This window comes from Bombus impatiens, unplaced genomic scaffold (genome assembly GCF_000188095.3).
Source record: "Bombus impatiens unplaced genomic scaffold, BIMP_2.2 scf_0191, whole genome shotgun sequence".
NCBI classification, from domain to species: domain Eukaryota; kingdom Metazoa; phylum Arthropoda; class Insecta; order Hymenoptera; family Apidae; genus Bombus; species Bombus impatiens.
Genome location: NT_176610.1, coordinates 415,211 through 439,400, shown reverse-complemented (window position 1 = coordinate 439,400; position 24,190 = coordinate 415,211). Strand labels below are relative to the sequence as shown.

The following is a 24,190-nucleotide window of genomic DNA, read 5'->3' as shown; positions in this document are numbered from 1 at the left end:
TTTCTTTCTTATTATGTAAAAGTGCTTTTTAAAAATTAGAATATAAATACGGTGAAACAAGTTCTTGATGAATGCCGAACAGTTTTTGTCTACTTTTCATCGAAATATGAGGTCTGTATTTCTCACCGAAAAATAGAGATTTGTCAAGTAGCATTTATATATATATAGATTGTAATAAAATATATCGGCTGTTAAATACGTTATGAATAACTCAGTACGTAAAGTGGGGCACAGCTGTAAAAGTTTTATCAGTGTAAAATTCATTTTGGACATTTTCTCCTCGCAGCTTCTCTCGGGGCTTCCCTCTTTTCGGCGACGCTGTTCTTTCTTCTTTCGAAGGGCTTTAGGTTAGGTTGCAAGCCGGTAAGGAGTAATTCATGAGAAGGCATGATGAGTGCTTTTAACGCCTACGCGACGCTTGGGTTAATGTCGGATTGTCGAGAACGTTCGCAATGCATCATCCGCGAAACTAAACTCGGTTGATCGGTGTTGAGGATCTTTCGTGAAATGGTTAATTATCCGTGACGGAAGAATCCCAGAAACGATCGCGCAACAGCTCGCTTCTCTTCCTTTCTTTTCTCTTTCCTTCGCGAACCAGACGATATTTCGATTGGCCTGATAAATTAAAGCAGTTGGTGCAAGATATGATCTCCTGGAATATACAACTCGACACGCAAAACGCGCGTCAAATCATATCTGAAATTGCTCGCCGAAATTTCTTCGCTCGTTAAGGATTCCTTTAGTTCGTTGAGAAAATCGGTTTTCGTGAGCACATGATTCGTGGAAATTTCAACGCTGTTCGTAAATGTATTGAAACGGTCGATGTTTCAGACTTTATGATATATTAATATAAAAGAAAGTAAGAAGATAGATAATACAAATCTCGAAGACTTGAAAATCGTTGCATTTGTATTCTGCGTTGAATATTTACCTATTCCAGATTAACTCTTAGCGTAAAATTAAATTTCAACAAATTATTCATTTATATGACTTTTATAAAGCATTTTTAATTAGGAAATATTGCTATTATATCGTTTATATGTCGTTTCATGTTTTATATAACACAAATTCTCAATTTAAGTATCCCTAATTATTACACTAATTAAATTTAATATAATATTAAACTGATTTTTGTCTGAAGTTATATTATCATAACGAATGAACCTAATAAACAACTTGAAACTATTATAGAAAATTACCTATATTTCATTTTTGGTGTTGTTAATTTAAAATTATTGAATCATTGAACATTCAAAAAAATTTTGAAATTTTCATACAGAAATTAAGAATCGTATGTTCACATACAGAATTTTTACATACTAAACTCTATTCAAAAACTGTATCTATCTATTGTTAATGGTTTGGTCATTAATTTTTCGTATTTTTATTAACCGAGTGATATAAATTTGATACCGCCCATTAACTGACCCCAAATCACTTTTAGCAATTCAGTAAATCAATTTAAGTAATTTAATCAATAGTATAGGTATATGACTTGTGTTCCAAAAATATTGTTATAAATATTTAAAAACTATAGTTATAAATATTTTCCGCGTTACATTTTTGTGAATTAATGGTTTTTTTCATATATTGTATGGAAATGTTTTTTAATTTCTCTGAAATAATACTACAGATCTACATTCGTTAGAGCGTTCATTTTGTTCTTTTTCTTTTCCAATTATTGCTTTCCCAGTATTTATAATCATACGAAAACAGAGATAGTTGATGCAATTTTGAATTTTGGACATTAAAAGATGCTTTCTAGATAAGAATTCTTTAACAACTAATCCAATGCAGGATTGTCTCAGTTACAGTTTCTCTCATATTAATAAAATATTGTAAAAAGCGACCTTTCACATTTTCTTCGCAATTCCAATCAATTTCAATTCTTTCAAAATTATTTTTTACAGGTCACTATTAATCTAATCTTTCTACCTTCTCAAAAAGATTCAAATCATTTGGTCCAATTGTAAAGAAGTTATTCTATTCGAAGATTGCCTGAGTTTTAACTATTCATATAACGCATTCACTCAAAGTGTTATTATTTATCTGACAATTACTCTGTATTAATTAAATTGATGGAGATTTAAAAATAAAGTTTAAACATTTTTAATTAAAGTACAAACGCTAGTAAGGTTCACAACAATAGTCCATTGGCTTTTTCTTGAAGCTACCAAAAATATGAACCAGACAATCTTATTACATTTGGTACCTACCACATATGCTTGTAAATTTGAACGATATCTATTAAATGATACGAATTTAATCAGTTTCATTCTATTTCGAAGAAGAGTGCATTATTTTCATCTTGCATATCCATTTACCTTAGAATATCATTTTCGAAAACCCATAATTTCAGCAGACGTTTCTTCGATATCGATTGCATGTTACATATTTCTAATTCAAAAGATACTCATCTGCTTATTTAAAAGAACGATGAACTTCAAACTACTGAACAATTTATTTCGGTGACAAAAAGAAACAAGGTAGAATTATTCAACGATGAACTAACAAATGTATTCGTATGATGTTTCGAAATAATCGGAAGACGGGGACGCGATTCTCGGTGAATCGGTTTATAATTTTATTCTGGGTCAGTTACTCCGAGGCCATGGACAGTGACGAATAATAGATATTCTGTTGGTGATGGAGAGGAAGGAAGAGAAAAGTGGATAGAAGTCTCCGCGATAAATTCCGGCTATATTTTTCACGGTGGAACCGTCGTGCTTCCACGTCCTCATAACCGGCACAAATTGCACAAAAATACTACCACGTATAAATTGTGGGGAAATCGGCGCACGCCGACAGTCCCGGAACTCCCGGATCTAATTTGAGCGAAAGCCTTTTCCGCTCCTGACCATATCCTCTTCCCTGTATCGTGTACAGGCGACAAAAATGTCTCCATATTCATCTTTAAAAATGTCCGGTAGTTCAACTTGAGCTATTGTTTGATAGATAGGATCGATTATGAGATTCCTTTCCTGGATCGTCTTCGCGAATTCTTGCTTCTACCTCGACAAATAATACTCATTGCGCCACAGTGTAGTTAACGCAATTCGTCTAAATTTCTTTTGAACTGTAAATTAAAAATATTAGTTTGAGGCAATTATCCTGTGGAGTGGAAATTAAATAAGTAGGATAATTGAGAGGAAGTAAATAATAATAAACACGTGTATTATTGTGTGTATATATATATGCACTTGTTTCTTATGTTTTTCATATTTTTAATAAAATAAAGAACTTTAATAGTAAGGTTTATTAAATATACTAATGGTAAGATATTGTACAGGTACATACGTATGTACATATATGTCAATAGTTGAGCTTATTTATCCCCTTGCATTAATTACATGCAACGTGACATCATACGCTTCGTATTCTCATTTTGATAAGCATTTTCAATTCTTGCTTTCAAATCGGGTAATCTAATGGTCAAGAATGAATAGACAATGATACACATGTATCATACACGTCAATACAGATATATTGAGTGGTATCCAAGTGGGGTGAATTTCCTGACGATGAGAGTACAAGGATGATATTCTAAGAATATTCTAAAGAAATTCTGTGAATTTATGATATGGTGATAAAAGATTAAATTATATAATTATTACATGTACGACCGTCTATGCATTCAGTAATAAAATGGGCAGTCAAGAGCAATTTATTATTTATATCATAATATATTTTAGTTGAAACAATGAACTTTTTGCATACTTTTTGCACATAATTCAATAGCAAAGTATTGTCAATGTAACAGCAAGTACTGTACATTGGACATTTTATATTCTTTTCTATAAATATACGTTACGTGCATTTTTGCAAAATTTTCCGCAAATGCATAAACACGCACAACCTAAACACGATACGATACTTTGGTATTCATAAAATACAGAAGACGTTTTTGAATCAAATTTGTACATCAGTTATTACTCTGTTTCCGCTATTCAATTGTCTTAACTTCTATACTTCGCATCAACTTGTGTTTTAAATTTCGAACTTTAAGCTCAAATTGCCCTTAATAATACACTGGAAAGCGAAAGTTTCAAGTTCTCCTCCTACCTTTGTTAAAAAAAGCTCGATGAAATTGGTCCCTCGTTGACACCTTTTGCCGAGACATTATCAACGCGGCGGGCGATTTACAAAAGCGGCCGCAAAAGTTGGTTTTGAAAAGCTCGATCGGTCGCGAGTGTCCTGGACGGGCCGGTAGCTGGCCTATCGAGAAATTACCACTAACCAGCAAAGTTAGGAAAACAAGTGGACGAGGAGAAGTACGGGGAAGGTTCGATCAATTATCTGCACCTATGCCACGATAAACTTTCCAACTTCTCTGGATATCGACCGGCTCTTTTCTATTTGCCGATATTTCAGCCACGATAAAGGGAGAAAGAGAAGGAGAGGGTGAGAGAGAGGGAGAGAGAGTGAGAGAGAGAGAAAGAAAGAAAGAGGAAGAGGAAGAGGAAGAGGAAAAGAGAGACCGGGAGAAGATCTGATACGAGCCGGACTCGATAAAGGAATCTATTACCGCAAAGGAGGACGCGGACTGCCGAATTTTTCAGATTACAATGTAATGTTTCTTTATCTAGCCGAAAAAAGCCACTGTTCTCCTCTTCGGACGATGCCAGCAGCGAGTTTCTTTTCCGAGAAGATTTGTGGACTTTCGCGTGGCGACTTTTTTCGAAGCAACATCGGTGATGCCGGTTGTTCGCGTGTTAATATTAATTACCTTTGTCTGACATACTTGTCCGCGATCGCCAGGGTGATCTATGTCGTTACTCGTGGCAGATAAGTGGCAAGAAAATATCCAAGTTTGAATTTTTTGGATCGCGTTATATGCATATCGTGTTATCTTTTGATTTGGAGTTGGTAACAGGATATTGACAAATATGAATTTGTGCATAAGTATACGTCTACTTGTTTCACGTTTTATTTTCTCATTTTGAATTAAGATGTGCCTTTTTAAAAAATATTCTCCTTTTTTATCATAATCATATTTACTACCGATCATAAGTGTAAAGGCATTCCTTTATATTTTTTATATTTCTTTGTTATAATATTTCATTGTACAAATATATGGCAAATTTTTCAAAAAAGTTCTTTTTTTCAATTATTGTCGAAGTATAATCGTTTCTTCAGACAGTTTATAGCACATAATGTTCTTGCTATATTACGGATGTTCTTTAAATATTTCATGCGTGAAAAATCTGAATAGTAGGTATTTAGCCACATTGACTTTCTTCCATAAATTTGGTATTAACTATACAAAATAAAATTTAATACGTTGTATCATATTACAAACACGCTTTAAATATTATACGTGTTACGCAAAATGAATTACATATAAATTATTATTTACTGTTACAAACAAGAAAAATTAATTGATTTTTGTTATAGCGTGTGCTTTAAGAATAAGGTGATATATTGCTCCTAAACTTTGTATCAGCAGCATACATTTGATAAGAAATTTTCGATATATCGATATATCGTAATAGCAGAGATGTTAAGTGTGAAATTATGATATAGTCTAAATACAGAATTATATGTTGTTATATACATTTTGCGCTAGAAAAAAATTATGCATTTTTGATTTGATAAATTTAAATACTGACGATGAAAAATAAAAGCATATAAAATGCGAAGAGATAAAGTATCATTTACAGACTAAAATTTACAGTGCTCATAATTTTAGTTTTTAAAATGAAGCGTATGAATGTATGTTTTAACAAATAGTAGAATATTGCAAATGCGAAAGTGTGGAATAATGATGGAACGTAGGAAATATGTAAATTTTAGGTTGAAACATTTACATAAAAAATTTCAAATTTTATCGTGAATTTTTTATTCACAGAAATAACCTAAAATATTTCAGAATTCCAAAATGTGTGATTGAAATAATGTAATTAAATCATACTATATTTTAAACACAAGTTTGTGAAATATACGCGTACTATAATTACAATGATTTGAAAGGTTACTGATAAATACTACAACTTAAGAATTAAATACCTATCAGAATGTGTTGAGAATATTTCCAACAGTAATAAATTTATTTATTAAATTTATTAATTATCAAAAATCGGAAGTGAGTACATATTTATAAACATGCTCACTATTTTTTCTTTTATAGTTACATGAATCAGTTGTAAATTTTATGTTTGTAAAATTTCAAGTTTCTAAAAATAACAATTTCTGTTGTATTTTTTAAACTTAATTTAATATCTTTTATAATCAATGTGAATATTATTCATCAGATAAAATACAAATAAAAAGAAATGTAATTCGTGTATCAGTTATAAGTAAAATTATTAAAAAAATAGTTAGTATTAAGTATAGTTAGTAATAAAAATCTCTTTTTTTTTAATTTTTTTTAATTTTTCTATCGAGACAACGATCTACAGTGAGATCCGTTATAACGAGACGTGATAGAGTGCACGCGTACCGGGCGAAAATTCAAAGTCGATTTTCTCAAAAACAAAGCCTGAAACGAAAAATTTTTATTCTATATTTTCGACTTCTTTTTTCGCGTAGAATCACCCCCTTTCCGCTTGTACCACTAGTTACCAACCACCCTGTATATCAGCTAGCAAACTTCTGGTTACAAATAGTTAGAGACAGAAAGAAATTTCTCCTGATTCGCATGGAAAACTTGTCGAAAACATCAGATGGATTTACGTTTTGACTATCATATTAGAATTCAACAGATTTTTATTATTACTAAATATGAATCTATCACTGATTCTGTCTATTATAAAACATCGACCGTAGCCTAAGCCAACAAAAAGCTATATCCAAATCAGTCAATAACATAGTGAGTCACATAATCAGTCACATAGTGAGCTAAAATAAAAGCAATACGCAAAAATAAATAAGCGCATAGAATATATGTAACCTTGCATATCCTCGCTAATTGCAAAAATGAAAAAATTGGTATAGCGGTCGCTACCTTAAAAAGTAAAAAAGATGGAAGAAGGAAACGGGTAAAAGTACTTACGCAAAAGAGTCAGACATCAGAGCACGAATCGGTCGATCATGAAAGATCCGAGGTGGAACGCATCCGGGAATACCGTTTCCTCGCTATCGGAAACTAAGGAAATGGAGGGGAAACTGATTGGAACTGTTAACGTAAATACGTGAATCGATGTACGCGATCGGAAATCGGGATTAGTGAATTGGCTCACTGTTTCTCTCTTATACCCACTTCTATCGCTCTTTCTGTTATTCCCTTCTTCTCTTTTCCTCTCTCTTTCGCGCGGACTTCACCTTTTCCCTCTGTCTTTGGCTCCAACCCTATGCTAGTCCAGTGATTGTCCTTTGCTATTCATTTCTCCGTTTCTTCGTATTTCTTGTTTCCCCCCTTCAGTTCATTCAAGATCTCCCCTCAGACACTGTTGCCAGTTCACAGACAGTTGGAATTGAACGTTCGATCTTGCATTTGGCTACTAGTCTAGATTTCTGATTTGAGTGGTTGCAATCGAATGGAATCCGCTCTCTCGTACAGCTTGCTAACCTCCGGCCGAATTAACTGAATCTACTTGTCGCAGAATTACGCGCCAGCGAGCGTTGTATGCGTGCTCTTCCTCTCCACTCGCGATCTTTCTTCTTGTGCTTCTAACCTTAAGAAAGCTCCGTTTCTCATCTTTAAAACAGCTAATTTTGCGAAATGACTTCTGGATTTTGAAAATTTTTTAAGCTAACGATGATTTAATCCTTATCCATTCTTTGTTTTTTCATCTAGTTTTGAGGTTTGAGATGTTTTACAACAAAAAAATCGAAACATTCATTTCGTTCAGGTCTTTTTTTTTACAAAGGAGTTTATTGAGTCCAGAAAATACAGATTTTAAGTACATTATTCACAATAAACATGAATTTTTGCAATGGTATGTTAGGCAAAGGTACCGATACGCGGCGGTACGACGTAGCCATGCTGTATTATGTGTCGGCGCTTTACATTTTTCGTTGTATGATGCAGTTTTTGGGTTTAAGCCTCTATTTCGTTCAGGTCTCATCCATTCCTTATGACAATTTGATGTTTTGCAATGAATGTAGAAAATATGAACAAGCAAGAATGTAGGAAAATAAGTAGTAGATAAAGATGGAAAAAATTGTAGAAAACGAATGTATATATGATGTATTATGTATTCAAACGACAAGACAGAAATAGGAAGTCGCTTCTTTGTATTTTGTATGCTGCTCAATTCTCAAATATTTTTTGTACTTCGATTGATAGATTGGTATGAGATGAATTGTTTGATGATCTAATATGAAGCGTGATTTGTGATGCTAAATAGATTTAATATATATAGCTTTCGTACTCATAATTGGGATAGGCTACTACTTTCTCAGAAGTTGTTATAATTCTCAGATTTTTGTTTCTTCAGAATCCTGATTGGCAGTACAAATATCGTATTATATTTATTTGTAGATGCTCTTTTAGAATTCTTACAATACAATAATTTTACGTAATGATAGATTTTATACTGAAAATTAAGGTAAATTTACTTTTTCTTTACGAATTGTTGGTTTTTGTAAATGATATAGAGTAGTGAAGTAAAGGTGACTCGGTTGGACAGTTTATATAATACATTAAGATTTGAGCACCTGAATAAACAAAGACAAAGAGCAAAAGAAGAAGAGAGAAAGAAAGAAATCTTATGTTGCAACTAAAATTATTTTAAACTAAGTTGGTAGATTCACGATATAAATTTTCCAAGAAAAAGTGTTGTCATTAAATTCGTAGTAAATCTTATTTTGCTGAACAGCTGAGAACCTAAAATTAATTACTTCCTATTCATATATTTTTATATATGTTTGAGTAGTATGATACCACTCTTTCGTGGTAATATCATTCGCAACAAAAAATCAACGAAACTTTTGCAGGATTTGTCAGTAACAAATCATTCTAAAGATTATTGATTTATATACATATATAATTGATTGATTATAATACAATACATAATATCATATACAGTAATGAGTAAGAGTAACATCTAAAACAGGTCACCCGAATGACTTTGAAATTGTATGTTTCCTATCACTAATATTAGGTGTCCTGTTTTAGGTGCCTCGCCTGATACAATTCATTCAGAATTCATTCAGAAAAGGTGTTACATTTATACTTCTAAATCTCTGATCCGCTAATTACTAATAGTAGAATTTATTTAATTTATTACAATAAAAATTCAAGTTTGATGTTATAAATCAATTTGAAAAAAGTTTAATAACTCATGCCCTGATAAAAATTTTGCATTCGTATTAGAGTACATGTACACGGTAATTATACTTAATTTACGAAGGTTCGTAAATATTTCACGTTTTGCAGGCTTTTCGCTTGTAATATCGACGTGATTATTAATTGAATTTATAGTAATTAATGCATACGCCGGTAAAAATTAATCGTACGCGTATCATTTTTGGATTTTACTTTGAAAATTAAATTAAATCCAACAGTTCGATGATTCGCGTCGCGACAGTTTCATCAATTTCATTTCACCCTATCCAACAAGATTTTCAATGCATTGAAAAGTAAATGGAAAAACATTGAAAATAGCTATTCTGTCTTCTTTCCCTGTGTTAACTTCATGAAATATTCAAATTTTCGATGTTATATTACTCATTATAATTTTAACATTCGTATACCATATTCATAAAAATTGTTCTGAACTGATAAATTACTGACACTTTGTTTTTAATATCTAATGTGTACTCTACTTTAAAAACTACACTGACAGAGAAAAATCGCTTTTGGATTAAATTGCCACATACAGGATGAAAGCTTAATTAAATTATCTATCACAGTAAATATTTCATCCATCGAGTAATATTTTTGTTAATTTTTTGCAATCACGAATTAACTTTTAATATGGTAGCTTGTCTGAAATCATATTTCATTTTTCCTAATTTATTTTTTCGCAAAACTAAGGAAGTACTAGTTATAATCTTATATAGAACTCAAACTTTCAAATCTCAAGATTTATGCCTATTATTTTCGTCATCCAATGATTATGTTGATGAATTTTTTCTCACATAAAAGAAAGCATTATTTAGTAACTTTAATTAATTAATCTTATTTAACAACCTTAACGAACTTTATTTAATAACATTCCGCATTCTCAAAATGTCCACGTTTTCTGAATCTTACATTTCCTAATCTCTCTAATAAATCATGTGCAGCAAATTTTGCACAAAACGTCAATGTACTTACATTATTTTTATCATCAAATTACTATCGCCTTTTAATGTAGTTATTATATAATTCGTCTTTAAACAACAAATCCAAGTTTTCCAACATCTTCCATTTTTTAAATTTCCTAAATGTTTCACAAAATAAGGAAAATATAAGTAATGAACGATACTGACAGCCTCAAAGTCGAAAGAGAAAAGTTCGATCCAAGATACATATAGTGCATAACTGATTTTACATCCTAAAAAGTTTTGCAATTTATTTCCTCGCCGAGTCGTCTAATTAAAATCTCTTGTTGGAATCAATGAAAAGCACGTGAAGGGTGTTTTCTATCATTTCGCGATCTCCTGGCCAACGCACGACACGGGTAAACGGGGCATACAGGTAAGCGGTTGTGCGATCGATCCCTCATTGATCGCCTAGCAAATGCTTTTTACGAAATTGACTTCGTCGATGGAATTGAATTAATGTGTACCGAGATGTTCGTGCAGATTGCTGGGATGGTCTTGTTGGTAGTCTTGGCCGATCGCTTGTGTCGGCCACTATCTAATTACCTTAGAGCATAAACGTCAGCGACACAAAGCGATGTTGAAAACTGCCCTCGTATCAGTGTTTCAATATCGTTAACATCGCCACTACTGTAGCAGGGGAACTGATAAAAACTGACTGCTTTCGGAAATACTTCGACAATGACAGATTATCTTGATTTCCTACGTTTCAGTGTTTCGAATGATTAAATAAGTGAATTTTATTCTTAACTGTTGATTCTACCATATAAATTAGTCATTATCAATATCTATGTATATACAATAATATCTGAACGATATGTTATATTGGAACTAGGAGATGAACACAATAAGTGACATTTTCTATTTTTTATAAGGGTTATTTAATTTTAAACTTTTGTATATCTTATCATTCATAGTTATTTTATATTAAAATATCCCTTTTTAGATGTAAAATTAGACTAACAGAAAAGTGTCAGCGATATGTATTTCTGTGACATTTTCTTATCATGTTCATATATTACATGTAATGTAACTGTTATATTAACCAATGTGTATATCATCTTATGCATAATGATTTGTATCATTAATATTCTTTGTAAAAATGTAGCATAATTAATTTTGTAGTGTATTAAAATTAAGAATGTTACTTATTGAGAAAATAGCCAAAGAACTGATCTTTTTGCAGCACTATTCAGGAATAATTATTCTAAAAATTCTAGGTACAAGACAGAGTAAACAGGTAAAATAGGAATCAAGATATTCATGATCATCAGTTTTTATGATCATTATTTATGTGGTAGTAAAAAAAAGAAAGAAATTCATCCCTTCGTCTGTCTTTAGATAATAATATTATTTCACTCTTTGGAAATATTTAACCATAAAGAATTTGGAAAAATTATGTTAAATATAATATTTTTTATATAAAGATGATATTTGATATTATTAATATTATGCTATCAAAATGAATATTTCTTTATAAAACTATGAAACTCGTCTATATGACTTCAAGTTACTATACAGAGTGTGTCATTTGAATCTTCCTAGACAAATATCTCGAAAGATATGAGACATATAAAAAGATGTTTTAAATAAAAGTTGTAGCATATTGAGTTGCAACAAATTGTGTTATCGCCTATTTGACATTGTGATGAGATTGAGGAATCTTTTAAATTCGACTTCAAATTTTTTAATTGGAGTCTATATTTTCAAGTATATCGTCTTATGGTTGACATCAAGATACTTTCAAAATATTACCTAAACATATTTTTTGTATAAGCCGTTCTCGAGATATGATTCTTGGAATTCAGTTATTAAATTAAACCTTTAGACAAATAAGGGTGGTTTAAAGCTATTGTTTTCGTACTTACGACGATAAAACAGCTCTATCTTCTTTTTCTGAAAAGAGAAGAGGTTTAGCACCACAACTGTGCTGCATATGGAACGCGCGGTTTTTGAATGTCCGCAAACCGCAACTTTAGTGTCTACTTCCTCTCCATAAAGAAGAGTTTTAGAAGGACAGTGTATACTGACAAGACAAAAACCACATCCTCCGCATTAAAAACAAGTTTCCGTTTCCTTCCGTTCGTGTTCCACTACGATTTGACGAAATTTTCATCGTTATATATATGCTTTAATATTTTGCGTGTTTCTCTTTTCTATTTCTTTCTTTGTGTACGATTCTATGAATTTTTAAAAACGTAATTAGGAATTATCTATTTCGTGTAGTCACTTCTTTATTCAATATTCAAAATTGAAGAGCTTTCTGAAAGGACCTAATACTAGTATGTATCGAATACTTGATTCATGAAGAAAATCGACTAAGAAATTAAGAATTATCTACTTTTAGAACTCCTTAATATTTGTAATGTACAATATATTTAGGTATCCATGTTTTGAAATTAACACAATTAAATAATATGAGTCTCTTAAGAAATGGGAAGGTTTGCTTTTGAACATAACGCTTACATAACATATCTTACGTCTTAATCTTAATATCTTTTCTTAAGCAAGCTTATGAATAGAAAAGATCCTATGAATTTGTCGTATACATATCATGTATACTATATTTTATAATTATACAACTATTTATTCTAATTAGATAACTATCTATTCTACAATTTATCCTTAAATTAATATAAATATAATTTATCCTTTTTGAAGAAGAGAAGAATAAATTGTTTCCTGATCATTTCAAACATGGCATATTTTACCCCTCAATAAACCAATTACAAAAGATTTAATAAGCAATAATTTAAATTAAAGACATAAACTCGATAAATATTTAGTATCTAATACATTTAATACCTATGTATATATAAATTGAAAGTTTTTGGGTGGATTTATAAGTTTTCGGACAACCTAATAGATGTAAAAATCTGAACAAAAAAGTAAGTTACTGAACTTATTAAAATTTATTCTCAAAACATCTGTTAAAGTATGTCAAAATATGCGAAAACGTGCAATTGTACAATGTTAAAATTCCAATCGTGTTTAGTCGAAATAAATCATAGTGCACTTGTACAAGGTTGGAGCGTGCATGCAAGAAACTTCAGAAATGATAGAAGCTCATGGGTGGACATGATTTAAAAATGAATTCGATGACAGTGAATCGATCGTGGACAGACTCGCCAGCCAGCCCATCTTTATGCTCACATGCGAATGAAAAATTAAAGCATTCGTGTCAGATTTGACTAACGATCGTGGTTTATTATTCAAATTGGTGCTTGTCTTGACCACTGTCATTGCGAATGCTCTGTGATGAATTGCATCGAAGAGGTAAAATATGTACGTGTTTAAAAAGTTCAGGTGAGGTTATAGAAATCTTCTAAATTTAAAGATACCGGGACACTAATTAATTCTTATTGATAGTCAAACAGTTTATGCAATGATTGTGTATCATACATTTTAAAAAACATTTTATTACATATTGTCGATTTCTTAGAAAAATGAAATAACTAAAAAAAATATGTTGTGGAAGATATTGGTTTGAACTAAAGTTCGAAGTAGAAAATTATTAATTATTCACTTATTTAACAAGGAACCTATTTTTCTTTCTATTTTAGTTTGAATGATACCTTTTAATTTTTAGAGGTTTCTAGTAAAATATTGTTTGTGTACGTGTAGTGCTTAATATTTAGAAAGACGTAAGACAACACTATTGTTATCGTAATATTATTTTTATTAAATAATGTAATTTTATTTGATAGTCCTATCCTAGTAAAATGGTTCATTCTTATAACTACGGTACATTTTTATAATCCGCTAGGTTTATAACCTACAAACTACAAACTACATAAACAAATTTTGTTCGAAAACATTAAACTCGAAGTGTAAACTATTCGAATAGGAAGATATAATAAATAGTAATTAACATTTACATAAATACTCCTTTAGTCTCAGTCATCATAATCTTCATTACACGTCACAAACCAATAAAAAAAAATAAATCTTAATCAAAGATTTGGATATTTCTATTATCCTTCATTTCTGAATAAAGATATGTACAACTAACATTAATTAAATAAATTGAACCAAAGAAATCTCGTTCTTTTTCTCTACTTATTTGCGATTACCTATTAGAAAAGTTTTCTAGAAATAAACACCGGTTCTGCATCGTCTTATCATCCGTGCACAAAAGGCCTCTTCTTTTTTCATTTCATAGGGTAATATTTTATTCTGATTTCTATCATATATTAATTATGTGACAGCATATGTAATTACGTGACGTGAACAGTTTACTTTCTCTTTGGACAAGGTTAGAAAATAGACAATTTAAAAGACTATCATAATTTTTTATTGATTTAACAAGCATATAAAATACTGGCTTTCTACAAAATATATATGTGTGTATGTACTTCTGTGTTACCTGGAAGTTCCATATTTGTGTTCTTATATTTTTTAATTTATTCTACTTTATTCTTTTTTCCATTACACTATTATAGAACGTTATTGCACTATTGTTGTACAGTGCACACATGTACTTGATATATTTATATTAATTATTAATTTCTCAATTTCTGGATTGAAATAAGAAACCATAATTAATTAGATTCTTTTTTACGTTAAGAAATAAAATTTCAGTAATAAATAAAATTGACTTTTGTAAATCATAATATGCAACAGTAAATTTCCATTAGATTCGCCTATTTATATACTCAACACTGCATCTTTTCATTTCACCACAAAAATGAAAGATCGAAAGAATTTAGAACAATATAGCTTACCCAAAATTTGCCAATAACCAGTCTCGTAAGAACAAATACCAAGATACGAGGTTAATACCGCTGTCTTAGCAGTGCAGCGCATTGTTCCAGAATGGTTAATTTCTACGGTATGTAATTTTTTGGTGGTCATCGATTCGGGGTCGAGTAGAGGCGCGAATACTTAAACGAGCAGTGGTTCGCACTTTTGTTGCGAAGAAACGAGAGGGACTTTCGAATTGGCTTATCGCATCATCCTGCGAAAGATAGTGGACATTCCACGACCAGGACAAGTAAGTATATGCTCTATAAATTGCGCGTTATACAGTCCATTCGGGAACGAGATAACCAGGTTCGGTTGTCCGTGGTGCGATTGGTCCTCTTCATCGCTTCGTTCCTTTCGCCTTGGCAACGGGGGTCGTTTCCGCGGACTTTATGCGGTTTTTGACGAAAGAGCCGGGAGTCTGTGACCATCAGAATCGACGAGCAATTCTTCGATAGAGCACGTCCTTGAATGGCCTCTTGTCCCTTTCGTTTCGGATCGTTCCGTCGCTGCGAAAAGTATCCAGATATGCAACCAGGTTGTCCACCATAAAATTACGCCATTCGCCTAAACCGGTGCCGATGTTAGAAAATCAGGCTTTCACCAACCGAGCACCCCGCTTCTTGCTTTTCGTTTTTCGAGATGGTCGCTTTTTGGCAATGTTTCGATCTTGAAATTTGTATGAACTTGTTATATCAAATAATACTAATAGAATACTAGTAGCTGAACTCGATCATAACTGTATTTCAAACGAAGTTAGAAAAACTTAATACAGGAAGATTTTGCATTACTTAACGCATCAATGACTTTTGATGGATTATTGCAAAAGAATTGGCATTACTAGAACTACAATAATAAGGAGGCAAAATTATTTGAATTGAAGGAATCGAAGGGAATTTTTGCATGCTCGATGTTGTATATCATACACAATGAGTAAAATTGATTTCAACTGGTGCATTTTTTTTTATACAAAACTATCCGAAAAAATATATTTTTATAATTAATAGAAACATAATTTTATCATAAGCCAAAAATTTCAGATGGGAAAGGATTAAAACGAAAGGGAAGTTGAAATTACTATTGTCGTCAATAACGCGATTTAACTCTACTTACTTTACATCCTATTAATCACTATCAAACTTATGAGTCTCGGCTATTGATTCGTGACTTGTTTCATTTCGTTGACGTGTGACTAACACGCATCATTTTTTTTAACACGTTTCTTTTAGATCTTAACTGATGTAACACAATATCTCCAAGGAATAAGCACGTTTACATCTCCGTAGTGATAATTAACTGCTCTATAAATCGTTCGATCGCAGTGTGTCAAGCTTTTGTTTTTCAAACGACTCACGATTTTTACACCTATCTTGAGTTTTTATATCTTGGTATCTCATAGATCTTTATGACTGAACTCTTCCAACATTTCCTTCAGTGTTCAATCTTTAAACAATTAACCATTCCTGGAATCGATCATCTTGAATTATCTCGTCTAATGAAAAGGAACATTCAGATATATCGTGGCAAAAGTATAGATCGCTTTATTTCAGAAGTCCACAGTTTTTTGTCGTTATGTCTTCAACAGAATGGATACCATTAACGTTGAAAGTCTGGCCATCGATTTTACCAATAAAATCTAAGTTTCGTTTTGCCTCGATACTACGTAGTCTGGCGATTTCGTTCTTTTTACGAGTTGGTACACGTTATTCCATGCGCGTGTGTATGTGTGAGCGCAAGCGTTTCTATATTTCAATAACAGGAACAAAGTCTGGCAACCGTCATATCGCGACTGATTTTAACTACACTTCTCGTTCATTGTACTAATCAAAGAAAAAGTTTTCCCCGACAACCGTTGTCTTTTTATTTCCTTCTTTTGTTGCTGCGCCCGTTGCGTTTGTTCAATTCTCCTCCCATTTTCGATTCTCTTTTTTTGTTACGATATCTTTTGATGTGTACACTTGTTAAATATTATTTGATACAAAGACTGTAAAAATGAAAAATCTATATTGTAATGTACGTTACGTCTGAAATGTCAAAAGAAAGGTATATTATTCGATTACATTGAAAATATGTCCGACAATTCTGAAAATTCTACGTTACATTCAATTACATTAAATTATATAATTATATATGAAGAATGATTTAATCGGAATTCTGATGTTATAAGAAAAAGTCTAATATTAATATTAATTCATGTATTCGTAATATTCATAACATTGACATTTTAATAATAATTGCCTACGTATATGAACATGAACGAAAACAAGAAGTAGATGCCCAGTGTACATACTGCAGACTGAAAATTTATAATTACTTTGTTTTCAGCTTTATCGATATTCAATTGCTTACGTTATTAATTCGAAATTAATGTGTCACAAAAAGAGAACAAACTTCAAAAATTTTCTCCTTTCTGAATGATACGATGTTACACAACTTTGTCATAATATATATAATTTCGTCAATCTTCATCGTCATCGCTAATATCACATATTAAAAATCTTACATTCTTGCGTATAATTCATTTAGTTTTAACTGAAAATTAAAGAAAGGATATAGCATTGATGCGAATAATATGTTCCGCAATAAAGGGGCGAGATGGTTTGCTGAAAAGTCGAAGAACAAATTCTTGCCGGTTCATTCGTCTCTTCTTGTCGCGTCCCCATCAGGACTCGAATGGTCGGGATCGATTTGAAAATCGGAATAGCGGCGCCAAAAATGTCTTCATCTTCCAAGTGTACCGCCGATAAAGGCAGGGAAATGATAGGGCTGTAAACTCTCGCTGTATAACCCGCGACTGGATGACTCGAATAGCTAGATCGCCATCGTAGAACCCTACGACGAGTCCGTCACCCAGTGAAAAGGTAAAAGGAATCAACGATGTGAATCGATCGTAAAAGCATCGACATTGGTACTCGCGAAGTGCAACCACCCTGTCGATAAATACTTTAGAGTTTAGCTTCTCCGATCCGCTGTTCTCCAATCTTTGTACGTATTCGATTGTGCTGACGGAACGATCGGTCAAGACTCAAGAGCAGTGACCGCAGTAAAGACAGGAAACGCTATGGTGTAATAAAAGTAATGAGCTACACTGTTTGCAGGTCTATTCACCGGTGAATCCATTTAAACGTCAAATCAGACTATCAAGATACGAATACGATGCGCGATACCGTTTTATTGCGACTAACTAAGAGTCAGTTAGCTCAGTTATTTAGGATCCATGAATAGAGAGTCTTGAGAACGTGTCTTGGAATAAAAAATTTTGGCGATGGGTAATTTTATGTAGAGTGAAATCGTTTCGTGATGCACGATCGTTGTGTTCGGAGTGAAAGTGTTTCATTTAGATTTTATGATTCTATTATGTTGCGATGTACGAAGGCCACATGGGAAAATATAATAGGGCCATTCCTGTTGATATTTTTACTTTTATGTTACAACGAAGTAGCGACTACAAAAAATATCTTCATACGAAATGGTTAAACAAGAAAATAACCCGCTAAATTGATAAATTCGAAGATATTATCAGCAGTTTGAAAATTGGTGACAAATTCAGAATGTTTTCTAAGAAATTAATAACATTAGCATAGTTATTACGTTAGCATGATTTAATTAATATTAGTCAGGATAATTTATGTTGGTAAATATTTTGTTAATGTCCAGGAAGATGACAAAAACAAATATTTAATTCCAAAATTAAATAAAAATAGGTCTGATATGGAATTGACAATGGAAATGAGTTGACAATGTATTGAGTTTTAAAATACTATTCGATAAAAGAAGAAAAGTTTATAATTTTCACTTATGACCTTTATATGTGATGTCCGATTTCATAAAATGAAGAATTTGTTTGTTTTACAGTAGCGTTTTCTTTTATATTAATAGAAATACAGTTTATTTAAAATCGATATATTTTTTTATAGAGATACAATGTCTCTAGTACTGTTTTTGACAAATATTTTTCCATTAGATTTTGTAAAACACTGCAAGTTTAGTTGCATCCTCTTCAAAGATCAAAATCATTAACAATCATATAGTACCTATAACAATCGTATAGTACCTATAATGTGTAGCTTTCGTCACAAGCTTGGTTTCAACGACCAAACTTATAATAGAAAATGTTTCGAATTTCGTGCTTATTGATTATATCGTTGCAAAGAAAATGCTAAATAATTTTCAATACTATTTTAAACAAAATATATATGAAATGAAAGAACATAGATCGATATCCAATTTTACGTGAATTACAATGCATGTAAACAATATATGTATGTATTTCGCGATCCAGTCTGGCTAGCGAATTTGTAACTCGACATTTCATATGGTAGATAGAATTTAATATAGATATTTAAGGAATTTTTATCTATATCTTGTTTAATTTATAGTTTGCTGCTTTTGTACGAAGAGAAGTTATATGAAAATAAAGTGTGAATATCAATGAATAAAATAAGTGAGCACGATAATATTTCATGAAAGAGAAGGCTAACGAAGAATGGTATTAAAGCTATCTCCTTTTTAGAGTATTGGTACTTTCTCGTGATACAAAATAGCTAAAAATTTTTCTTAGAACGCGTATGGAGTCTATTACATTCTTAAATTATTATCTAATTTTAATGTTCTTTATATATTTATTTCTCGTTGAATTAGCCTTTTTGTATGTGATAATATATTTGTTGTATACTATTGAGAATTTTTGCATATGGTTTATATCAGACTAAAATATTACATTTAAAATACAAAATATCTACGCTATAAATTGGAATATACTATCTAAATTTTTTAGATACAATGTACATAAATTAGTAAGAATAAATGTATCCATTAAATAATTAATTGAATAATTAATCTTTAAATCCTTTAAATCTTCGAAAACGACATACAATTATTTTTTTCTTCAAATTTCATTTGCTTCGATAACACAGTAAAAATCACAAGTTACAAAGAGATCTTAAACTTTTTTAACAATGAAACATTTATTATAAATTCAGATCAAATTTATCTGTATATAATATTCGATCACAAAGTCGAGAAGTTCGAATTGCGAATCACGGATCGTGCGGAATAAAATCTGCATTTCCAGCAGATACTACTCGCGGAACGATGGCACTGGGGGCAGATTCTTGTAATTTCGGAAAGTTCGTACGCGTCCGGAGAACGAAGAAGCATCAATTTTGCAAAAGTAATTTTTATTTGCCGCGGTATCGTGCCATCGGCTGCTTACGTAAAAGCTTTCTTCTCCGGGCTGCTTTGTGCATATACGCGCTCGCGTAGGAGATACTGCTATGGGACGAAGACGAAAGAAAATTGTTATCGCTTCTCAACGCTACTTTCATATTAGGGTAGAAGCTTTCCGAAATTTTTGGGAGGAAGAAGGGCTCGGGTGACTACGTCGATTCAATTTGCCTAATGAACAAGCCCGGCTTAAACCGTCTCTGTCTACGGAGCACAATAAAACGTGGCTCTCATGACTCACTCTTCGGAATCGATTTTGTACATGGTATAAAACTACTCTCTCTCCCTCTCTTTCTCTCTATCTGACAATGCGAACGCTTCGCGTGGAGTTCGCTCGGTCGCGTCGGTCATAGCATTACGCGTGCGAGAAAGTAAGACAGTAAAGGGAACTGGTATTGAGATATCGCGTGGGAGGGGCAGTGGGTACTGCTAGGTGATCGTAAATTTCAGCGAAATTGAAATTATAAAGTTGCTGTAAAAGCGGCGCGGAAAGATTTCGACGAATGATAAGTCCTTTAATTTTACCTCTTGGATTTATTACGTTCGAACATGAGTAAGAATTTTCGAGACGTTATGGTTAAGTATTCTATGGAAGAAAGATGATCCATATAAAATTTATTTGATACATTCTGTATTATATACGATTTAAGTGCTGTGTCACGATGTTCATACAGAAAAAGCCATAAATAATATATTTTATAAGACCGTTTAAATTTTTCATATTTTTATTCTTAATTTCGTATAGTATTGTTAGTTATTAATTGGTATATCTGGATATTAATTCCTTTCCTCCTAGATATAATCGTCAAATAAGATTATATTTACTTATACGTATAGAAATGCTAATATATACGTATAGAAAATGCTTATCATCATCAATCAAATAATATTTTTAACGAATTATTTAGGTATCGTGTAATTTATATTAGTACTGTTTAATTATCTCTTGAAAACAAGACGTTTAAATTATTCTGTTTCAAGTAATAGTTTCAAATTAAATCAATTTTGTATTTGAAATGAGAATTTTCCTAATTTATATATATGCGCATTAAATTCCTACTATCTAGAATTTACTCTAAAACTTGCACGTTTCTGTTTGTTTATAGAACTCCATAAGACACAATCTGTCATTACACAGCAGATTTATGCGAGTGCAGAACGAGGGTACTGGAAAGAGTTCCTGGTGGATGATCAATCGCGACGCGAAACCAGGCAAGTCGCGTAGAAGGTAAGTCGTTGTTCATTTTGTGAATGATTCGTCGTTGTCACGGTGCACACACAGACCACGATCTTCGTTGATGTGTCACAGGGCAATAACCATGGAGACTAGCAAATTTGAGAAACGACGTGGCAGGGTGAGGAAGAAGATCGAGGCGCTAAGAAACGGGGGGTTGCAAACTGACGCAACGCCTAGCCCCAGTAATAGCGTGAATGAGGGGTTGGATCTCTTCCCGGATAGTCCTCTTCAACCTGGCAGTGGATTTCAACTTTCACCTGATTTTCGGTATGTCTATATTTGAGTTTGATTTGCATTATTTTCATTACGTTCGGAATTTTATAGTAGCTCCGTGTTTGATCGTTTTCTTCTTTTATGCTTTAGTCTGAACTATTTGGCTAAGAATTATGATAAATTAGTTAGTTATTGTATTGAACTATTGTTTGATCTCTGAGAAACGATTGATTCTATTGTTAATGAATTTAAGCAAGACCATTTATCTTTGATATTCTTTCTTTTAAAACAATCTTTCTTCTCTTAACCCTTAAATCTTATTGTGGCATTTTGTACTACCTAGAGATCATAAATATTAGTCAAGTTATAAACTATTATAACTTGGTTTTAAATAGTACACGAATAGACTGCGGATATTTATACGTTTATAGAAGTTATATATTATATATTTATAGAAGTATGTATAAACGTGCTCATTACGCTAAATATGCAAACATGGACAAAATATATTCAAATTATATTTAGTAGAAATTTTAATTACTAAATTAAATATATTGGTTTGTTTATATATTTACAATTTTTCTAAACAACTGGGAAATAAAAATTTAGCACATTAACGAAATACTTAATACAAAAAATAAGAATTTCTGCTTACGTTCTATTACTTTAATTATGTTCATAAAAATATGAATTTGCATAAACATTAACAATTTACGTATGATGACAGATATATATTTCGATAATCCACAACCTTAAATTGAATTCTATAATTATGACTTTAAAGTCAGATAAATTCATTATTGAGATATCTCAGAATCCTATCAGACAGTTAAGCATTCTCATCTCACTACTATAGTTAAAAGACAAATAAAATTCTATTTCCCTTTGATAGGAATGTATTTATTTGCATCATCATGATAGAATTGCTGATAGAAAGTATTTGTGTACAATAGTTTAATACTTAATTTTATTTTCACAGATTTTGTGAGATATGAAAAAATTAATACTTGTGTATTATTATTATTTATCACTAATTACTTTATGTTTTATAAAAGCAGTTCAATATTATAACGGAAAAGTAATTATACTTTTTATCATGTGGTATGAATGAAAAATGAATAGAAAATATTTATCTTAGCCAATTGGTTGTTAACCTTTCAATTGAATTTTATAACGTGAATTTTTCGAAGAATAAGATTCATTTTATAATTTATTAATATAGATGTTGCCTGGATTTTAATATTTTTATGCAAGAAATTCTCAAACATATTTCATGGAACTTGTCTATATTCGATATCTAAAAATATTCTATGATTACAATAACAGATTATTGTCTTAACAATTTATCTACGCTTTACCCTATTAACAAATCAGCGATTCATAATTAAAGAGAAACTATAAGAATTTCATAAACATTATTATTTCAAATGTTCTTCCTTAAAATGAGGATTTATCAATGTTATATTTTAAAATTATTTTTATAAGTGCTTGAAAATTTAATTAATGAAGTTTGAAATAAAATTTCTTATTCGAATTTAATGCGCTGTTCTGATGTTTTACTAAACGAATTTCCTATTACTCTCTTAAGTACATGCTTTATTTAAAGCCCAATTTTAGAACGTTTCTTCTTTCATTTATCTTGTTCATTGTTAATCGTATTTAATTAGTCGTGCCAATCATCTTCAGTTATTATAAAATATAAAATTATAAAATACTTCCATCGCTGCTTTAAAGAAAAATTGTTTCCGAAGTTACAACTTTGCCATTCATTCTTTTTTTCATTTACTTATATCAATTTAATTTCAGTCAATTCAATTCAGTCCAAAATTTGACATAAATACATTTGATGCAAGTAGAAATACATGGTATTCTGAAATAATTCATCTCTGAAATATTATTTTACATACATTTTACATGAAATTTTGAAGCAATATGTCATTGACTATATTTATTTGTTGTTAACTCAAGTTAAATATTTTATACTTTTATCTTAGTACTTATTTAAAATGTTTAGTGTTAAATGAGCGCAATTTTCTGAATAATAAATACTAATAAATGAAGCCATTGCCATACAACTCACGCATATAATGATCTGTTTTTGCAGAGAAATAAAATTAACTTTCATAAATAAAAGTTTGACGAATATGGCATTATGAATTATGTACATATGCAAAAAATAATAATAAAATAAATTAATGATATAAATAAAAATTTCAATATAACTTTGAGAAATAAATACAAGAATATAAAATAAAATAACTTAATGTTGCAAATCAAACATCAAAAATAATCTTTTACAAATTTTGACTTTACAACTTTTGATATAAAATTGCTGTTTAAATTTGATATAAAATTCCATGCAAAATTGAACACATCAATTGATTATTTACTAATTATTATGTATTCTGAAATTGATATTTAACTATTAATGATATTACTTTTATTGAAATATTAATCAACATTAATCCAATTGAAAGGTTAATGCAACTTTATCTCTCGTGTTTACTTCAAATGTTTTTATCATTAAAATATTTATACTTAAATTAGACACAATCGTAATGTATTATACAAAGTAAATATATT

At 31.1% G+C, this 24,190-nt stretch overlaps 1 protein-coding gene across 3 annotated transcripts in view; it reads left to right on the top strand.

Annotated features, from left to right (window-relative positions):
• LOC100745007 (forkhead box protein O) overlaps positions 1-24,190 on the top strand; it is a 298,728-nt gene that overhangs the window by 159,369 nt on the left and 115,169 nt on the right. For all 3 annotated transcript variants that reach the window (XR_001102114.3, XR_001102115.3, XM_012382794.3), the window contains exons 2-3: positions 21,264-21,385; positions 21,467-21,661. Coding sequence is in view for 1 of the 3 variants with exons in the window: in XM_012382794.3 (XP_012238217.1) it covers positions 21,264-21,385; positions 21,467-21,661 (317 nt within the window). In the remaining 2 variants the exon portion in view is untranslated. The remainder of the gene's footprint in view (positions 1-21,263; positions 21,386-21,466; positions 21,662-24,190) is intronic.